Raw genomic sequence first — 8,004 nt, forward strand, 5'->3', positions numbered from 1 at the left:
GATTTCAGAAGCTTGTCCCATTAATCTATATCTGTGAAAAATGTTAATATTACTGCACACCCGATTCTTATCACTGCGGCATACAGAATAAGAGGAGAAAAAATTAACTCTCGAAAGCAAAGGTCCAATGTGGATTCGTGATTGTTGGAGGTTCTCTGAGCTAAGGCACATTTGTTGCTGAAACAGTCGTCTGGTAACATGACAGTGGTAGGTGAAGTTAGCTAGCCAGTAACAATGCCCCAACGATGGTCTAGTGATTTGAGCACCTTGCGCACTGGAGGTGCAGGGTTCGATCCCCAGTACTGCTAGATGCCTGCTGGTGATAAAATGGGTACAAGCTTTCCCATGGCCTGTTGCTCATCTTATCCGGGTGAAGCGCTTGGGAACTGGGAAATGTGCTGTACAAATTCATCATCATCGCCATCTAGTTAATAACATCTGTACGCCATTTTAATGTGGCTCAAAAAACCACATTTACTGTATTTACTTCAATGTAACAAATTTTTTCAACAAAAAAAAGTGGAGAGTCACGCTTTGCTGTATAATCTAATTATGCAGAAACAAAAGCATACTCTGCAGCATTTGGTTGCATAATTGGTTGATGAGTCCCGCAGGTCGGTTTCAAACTTTTGGAAACTTGGTCGCATTGGGCGACCAATGGAAGCTCCAGTCACAAGTACATAGCCACAGAGGCGACCAGCATGGCGCATCACATATCTAAGCAGCAGTGAAGCAGTCAAACTTGTCACCGAAGACGGCATACTTTCATATCGAAGGCGAACTCAACGCTGGAATATGCGAGACGTAAAGTACTTAAATGCCTAGTCTTTTTCTCTCCGGAACAAAGTCAAAGAAGAAAAATAGTTTTAATTCCAGCATGATTATACCTTGCAAACTTATCACGTCTACACTTTGGTCATGTTATTCGATCCGTGTGACCCCACTTGTGAATTTATAAGCCAGTGAGTGGTGTCTGCTGTCATCTAAAGCATCATTGCTCCGATTTTTATGGTGCCTTGGCAGAGGGTAGGAGACCTGTGTGCAGACTGGTCTTCACCAAAGATTGTGACATGGGTCGGAGTAATCATTTCTGATAAGACAATGCACTTGTTATGCAGGCAGTCACTTTTGACTGCGCTGTTACCTCAGAGGGGAGACTGAACTGCAACTCATTTCGTCTCATCGTACAGGGGGTGGTACAGTTTGCGTGAATGCTGAAAACGATGCATTCTGTTGTGTACTACCGCCGGTACGTGACACATCAATATGCCATTGAGGCATTCCCGGGCAACATCACACAAAACCATATACAGAATGCTGCTCTCTTATAGCTACACTGTTTGCTGGCCCAGCTGTACTGTTCTAGGTGGCCTGCTTTTTGCTGATGTCAACAAAAGAAGGAACAGCAATCAAACCTGCGTGATCATGTTAGTTTGTCGCCCACTTGATTACCGTGCAGACAGCCAAGAGAGTGACTTTTTTTTTTTCAACTTTATGCATTGTGTGCTTTCCTTAGACATGCTGGATGACACACTGCTACCTCTTAATGAACTGGCTCGTTGCAAGCAGAGTCATTTTTGGCTTATGGCTAGTTCAGTTTGTCACGTGTTCTGTAGCATGCGTGTGTTTTGTGTCCGATTTAGAGCAAGTGAGCCTCACCCAATGCAGATTTTTGTTCAGCCAACAGACGGTGGTACAGGTACTGAAAGACTATATCGATTCGAATTTTGTAAAAAAAAAAAAGCGTTTGTTAGGGGGGTGATAGGCCTTGTCACACTATGCTACATACCAGCTCCCATTTTCTAAACAGGGATTATCCTCTCTAAAGCAGTTTAAGCTTTGTTCACCTTCTCTTCATATAAGCTGAATTTTTGCAGTTTTGCCTAAACCAGCATGTTTAGTTAAAAGGGCAGCTCCGGAGGATTTTCGAACGTTTTGAGTTGACTACAGTCGAACCCGGATATATAGAACTCGAAGGGGACCGTGAAATAGTTTGGTAGATAAAAATGGCAATAGATAAGCTTAGCTGTACCCTAGAGGCAAGAATATATTGCAATCAACCTTGTGGCGTGCTGACCGCCGGCATGCTGTCGGCACACCACTCGCTAGGCCTAACCTGGTCGCATCGAAGCCACAGTGGAAAGTTCTTTGCAACTAACCATTGCCTATCATAAGATCTCTAATTCTATTAGCAATACACTATAATTAAGATAATCACTCAATAAAATTAAGGTACAGTCGACTTCCGCAAAGCACGCCAGGCAAGAGCCGCTGCTAGGCCTTAGTTAGGTTGGCTTCGCTGCATGACAGCGGTTTGGCATCGAAATGTGTAAAGGGATCGAAGAGCACCCTACGCTCACCTCGTCACATGGTTTCACAGCACTAGCGCTGCCAGCAGGTGCCTAATGCCACGCAGCCGACCAGTCTCCAAAGGCACAAAGTGAGCATCGCGTCTTAGAAGCGCCATTTGCGGGAGCATGGAGCAACCGGTGAAATTAGTGATATACAGTGCGAATTTCGTATACTTTGTTTTTCAAAGTGTTCGATATAGCCAGTAATTCGAAATATCCGGATTCAATATATCCAGGCTTGTATTGCATTATACTTCTTGTACCTCCCTCTTTTAGTTTCATTAACAGGTTTTCAAGATCAGGGAAACAGTTGTAAAACAGCAGGAACTAGGAAAGTGAAGCTGGTTTTCAACCAAAATAAGTACGATTCCACGGATACTTGCACAATACCTCTCTAGTGTGCATTAATTTGGCTAAACTGAAGAACATAAATGACAGTATCAATCATTATCTAAAATGACACAAAACAAACTCGAAATTTTTTCCTGCAGCAAACGCAGAGCAAATATCGACGGGTGTACAGCTCGTGACACCACATGCAGAACGTTTCCCGTGGAAATTGCTTCAAATGAGGCCATGAAACGGAAAAATTTTAAATTATCTGCACTGAAACAAAATGCCTACCTGCAGCGAAATTGCCACAAAGGATCAGAAGACTCCGGAGAACCTACCGTAACCCTACGCAGCACGGCATCTAACAATTGTGCACGTGCCTTTTCAAACCTTTTTTCCCAGCAACTATAGAGCTGTTTTCACTAAGTCACTGATGTTGGCAACATTTCAGATTCCAGTTGGACAGAATGGTAGGGCCATTTCATGCCTAGAAAAAAAGGATTGCTTTTCAAAAACAGGACATAAAGATGGATGTTGTGAAGTTTTGCGGTGAGACTATGAAGTGCTGTCTGGAGCTGTAACAATTCTTCTCTCAAGCCATGGACTCTTTTACGAAACAACACAGTAGCTCAGTTTTAATTGTGGAAACTGCTTCAATGGATAAAGAAAATAATTGGGCATAAATGAGTTTTTTTGAACAATAAGGCTGCATTTCTGTGAACGCAGAAATGTGTACCGTGCATGAATTTTTAGTTTTTGAGCCATTATCATTATTTTTGTGAAATAGGGGGCCCCAAACATGTACATACAAATTTTCAGATTCTTCTCAATGGTAAAACATAATGCGTGAAGTTACGCTTTAATGTACAAGTGTGAACCAGTTTGAGCCTGGGCTAACATTTATTTTTTACACTCTGAAGGTGAACTGGAAATGAACTGCTTCACTGAACTGTAAATGAAACAAACAAAAAGTTTCCAATTCAGCACCCTGTTTCAGTTGCAAAGGGCAATCGAATGTGAAAGGAAATAATTTATTTGGATCATATTTTTTATTTCTTAGAATTTGGCACACAAAAGCACCGGGAAATATGCCTTATGTGCTGATTATCGTTCGTTATGGTCAACTCGTCCAGTGGTCAAACACTAAAGGGCTGATATGTAAAGCATGAAAACAATGTACTTATAACACAGGTGGTTAAGGGGACTCTGAAATAATTTTTATGGTCATATTCTAGTGAAACAGACCTGTAGAGGTGGCCTTTGTTAGTATTCAAGTCAAATTAAAAAGCTCTGTGTGGACACTATAATTTACAATTTTCAAAAATCGCTGCTCCTGGCAGCTTGCAACCGATTAGGCCAACACCTCAGCGGGCATCCCCTACCCGATGTTAGTGGGCAGTCTAGGTGAGCCTTCTCAATGGGCGTGCCTAGTCAGCATGGGCAGGGTGGTGCTAGATGGGACACAGAGGGGTGCAGTCCGGACCTGTTTTTTTTTTTGTTCTGGGGAGTGGTCGTGTAAAAATTTAGGGGGCAAGGAGGAGCATTATTTTTAATCGCTGATGTCTTTAGTGTTAATGAAGATAGCTTAAAAATCTTTGTGGTGCAGAGATGAATGATGGAATATCGATGGCTTGTGCGCTTTTACTGACCTCAGCACAATATACCATTTCATGGTCCCTTTATTACTGGGTGGCCACGCACTACAGTCCTCAACACAAAGGTACACACACACACACACCCGGGATGTTGTAGTAAAAACAAAGAATTGAACATAAAACCGCAAAGGAACTTTCAGCACTCATTGCTTACAAGCCAGTTGCAGAACCATACTTTTTTTTTGCGACCGCAGCAGATCCAAGTACACTCTTGGGTAAAAACAAAAATGACATTCCTCATCACATCGTTAACCAGTGAAGTCCTACACCAATGTCACAAACTGAAGCACTGACTGCTTCCACACTAGTAGCACCGTTAATTTTGAAGCGTCGCATCAGCTCCAGTCCGTCAACTTGATGTGGTCGCTTCTTTGTGGATCTCGCTCAGCCACACCGCTGTCCAGAAGCACCTGCACGTGAGGCAGCCAATGCTCCTGGCCCAGTTTGATGTACTGCAGGTCTCCTGATCGGGTACTGGCCTCCAGCAGGTCCTCGAGGATCTGGTTCACTGTGAGGTAGTCGCACGAACCAGGATGCACTGCAGCTTCTCCCGCTTCTCCACCAGAAGCTGGGGACGCTTGGTCCTCCCTCGGTGGTTGAGGGTAGCAATTGTCAAGGTACTCGGCAATCTGCCTCAGTCTCGTTCTGGCCAGCCTGGAAATTCCAATGACAAGCAGGGCAAAGGGTGGTAATTGATGATGCGTTTTAGTCCAATGTGTTTAGGGGAATCTCCCAGTGTGGAGGCTTGAATAGGTTAGGTTTGAAGTACTCCTTAAAGTAAGATTAATTTGAAGTAATGGAGTAATCAATTCCTTACCTCACTCCCTAAATAAAGGAACAAATTGAGTGAATGCTGTATAATTACTCCCTTGCTCCAATGAGACTTTACGCTTGAACTAAAATGGTGGGAAGCAGGCACCACACATTGTGCAGTCTGGCAAACTGCAAAACTCTCTAGACCTGGGGTCTATAACTCAACTTACTATGCAGGGCCGCACTGGCAGAATTTCATCTCTCAAGGTCCAAAAACAGAGATGGAAAAAGGAGGGGTCCAAGGCAACGAAGTGAAAAAGTAGGTAAAAGTATACTCAGTCAAGCAGGAAAAAAGTAAATATGCCAAAAGCTTCGATGAAGAGGGCCCTCTTGAACATTTTTTTCCTGTTTATCGCTTTCTTTCTTTATCCTAGTCAAAGTTTCTAGGCCCTTCTCACAGAAAGCTAATTATTAACATAGGCAGGGTTAACTGGACGCCAAGTAATTGTTATTTGCGGCTATAGGTCATCAGAGAGTCAAGAGGGAAAGAGGAGAGATGTTATCCCAGAAGATTAAATCTTTGGGCCAAGCTGACCGCACATCAAGGCTGCGCGTTTGAGAGCCCTGCTCTAAGCGATCGCAGCATACGAAAGCAGTCGGCAGATACACAAACAGAATTTTAGAAGACATTTAAATGGGTTTAAACCAAGACAGGTGCTTCTAGTATTATTAAGCGGCTTTGGAGCTACTCTTGGAGAGTGCAATGCTTTGAATTATTGGTAGAGGACTTTCTAAAACTCTCTGGCATGTGATCTGGTTGTTGTGCAGTTCACAATGCACGACAGAGGCAGGAGCACTTTCCGAGGAATTTTAACCGTTGACAAGCAGCACCTTTCTCTGTGCGTACATGCATGCGTGTGAATGCATATGCGCATGCTGATAAATGGAGTGAATGGGTGAGCAATTTAAACTGACATAACCAAAGCATGCTTTGCATGCCCTTTAAGCTATTGAAGTGAATGTGAAGAACACCAGGCTGTCGATACCTCTTCAAACAAATGTGCTGCCCGCTGACAAGCTCACATTCAGACAAACAGGTTTAGCAGTGAGCAAAAAGAAAATTGGTATCGCTGTATTGTATGCATATACAAATACAGGAACCTCGTTCAAACGAAACACTAAGGAATGACGATTCCCCTTGGAAACTCGGTCAACACGGGTTATACCAAAGCTACGGCTATAATGAAGTAATTGCCGGGCCTCTTCAAACTTCGTTATAATGAGGCTCAACTGTATTCAAAACTTTTCTATAGTATCCACCTGTAACTGGTACATACTTTTGAAAGCTCGAAGCAGTCGTCAATCGGACATTAACTGTAGGCATGTTTGGCACAGGCAAATATTTGGCCTGTAAGTGCATATGTTTTGTGGGCTGAAATGCCATTTATCAGTCATAAACACAATTTGGAGAAATCGCAACCTTCCAAGAAAAGAATCAGTAAAAACAAAAGGTGCCCCAAAGTCACTTGTCACTGTTGCATCTCATTCTACAGACTGGAAGAGCTCACGGTGTGCTGACACTGTGAATCTTTCAAACAGCATGCAATCTGTGAAGGCTAATGAGGCATTGTAATTAAAGCCAAAAGACAATGTCTTTAACCCAGGGGTAAGACTTTGTATAAGAGCTTAAGCACTAAAGACCAGAGCATGAATAGACTATGAAATGTGCAAAAGCAATCTGAATCGGCAAGGAGTAGATTATTAGATCAGTGCTAAATGCTGATACATCTGCAAGAACATACACAGTTTTTCAAAGGTGTAACAGCTGCAGCGTTTAACCATGACGTCGAGCACTCACGAGCATGCAGTACAATACACTCGAACGTCGTTCGAATTGAGCTCCCCTTAATGCATGTAATGCTGATGGCAGCAAAGCGTTGATTAAAGCGGCAGTTCGAATTTAGCGAGTTCGAATTAAGGAAGAAGTGGAGGTCACCCATTAGAAACAGCAATAAGCTCACGGAGAAAGAATTGAGATTACACTGCAGCATTCGCTTCCAATTAGCGGGTCCCTGCGTTTCAAATTAACTGCGATGCAGTACGATCAACGCCTGACCTCACCGTGCACCAGGCGGTTTGATTGCCCTGGTTGCGGTACCCCAGGGCTCGCGTTCCACATTCAGCGTTATTCCACAGCAATCACGAATCGCTTACTCGCGTACGGCACGGTAGTCGCTCAGCTCAGACGACGGCGCAACGTCCCTCGTAAGAGTGCCTATGCGTTCTCCCCAGTCGGCCATCTCTCGCAAGGCGGCCCCGAGCCGGCTGTCGTGGTCGGCGAGCACGCGCCTCAGACTTTCGCGCTCGTTTTTCAAGCTCTCCAGGAGCTTGGCTCTAAGCAGCGGTCTTGGAAAGGGGCTGGGCTTCCTTTCTGCGAACAGCTTCAGGTGCGCCTTCACAAAACAATCGTCGTAGTCGACGTCCAACGGCACCGGCACACCCGCTTTTCCTAGTTTCACAAACTTCTTCTCCAGGGCGTACGCTTTGGCCGCCAGGTCGCGGAACGTCGTCGCTTTATCGTCGGACATCTCAGAGACGACCAGCGCGATCAGTTCATCCACAATCTTCGAAGCGCCGCGCGGAACAGACGCCATGCTGTTCTTGCGACGTTAATGATGATGATAATGAACGTATTGATGATGCTAATGATGATGACTACTTGAGTTACTTGAGTCCTTGAATCTCGTGCGTGGTCTCGTCGATAAATGAAGGCGACAAGAAAATAATTAAAACTAACATCGCCCCACAGCAAGAATCCCAAACTTTTAACTCCATACGGCTAGTATTTAACAAGTGCGCCATATGAGTGCGCCTTGTACAATGGACCTTGCCTGTATGCTTTAAATTTTTGC

At 44.1% G+C, this 8,004-nt stretch overlaps 1 protein-coding gene across 1 annotated transcript; it reads right to left on the bottom strand.

Annotated features, from left to right (window-relative positions):
* Window positions 1–4,489: 4,489 nt before the first annotated feature.
* LOC144121611 (centromere protein K-like) lies at window positions 4,490–7,893 on the bottom strand. The gene is made up of 2 exons (XM_077654916.1): window positions 7,307–7,893; window positions 4,490–4,993 (listed from the first exon to the last, which is right to left on the bottom strand). The coding sequence occupies exons 1-2, from the start codon at window positions 7,744–7,746 to the stop codon at window positions 4,675–4,677; spliced, it is 759 nt and encodes a 252-aa protein (XP_077511042.1). The 5' UTR covers window positions 7,747–7,893; the 3' UTR covers window positions 4,490–4,674.
* Between the last annotated feature and the right edge of the window lie 111 nt (window positions 7,894–8,004).

This window comes from Amblyomma americanum, chromosome 2 (assembly GCF_052857255.1).
Source record: "Amblyomma americanum isolate KBUSLIRL-KWMA chromosome 2, ASM5285725v1, whole genome shotgun sequence".
In the NCBI taxonomy this organism is placed as follows: Eukaryota; Metazoa; Arthropoda; class Arachnida; order Ixodida; family Ixodidae; genus Amblyomma; species Amblyomma americanum.

Bases quoted from the DNA above. Each gene is read 5' to 3' on its own strand.
- LOC144121611 (XM_077654916.1), bottom strand. From the start codon at position 7,746: ATGGCGTCTGTTCCGCGCGGCGCTTCGAAGATTGTGGATGAACTGATC. The intron at 4,994-7,306 runs GTAAGCGATTCG...TGGAATTTCCAG, and splicing joins GACTACCGTGCCGTACGCGA to GCTGGCCAGAACGAGACTGA.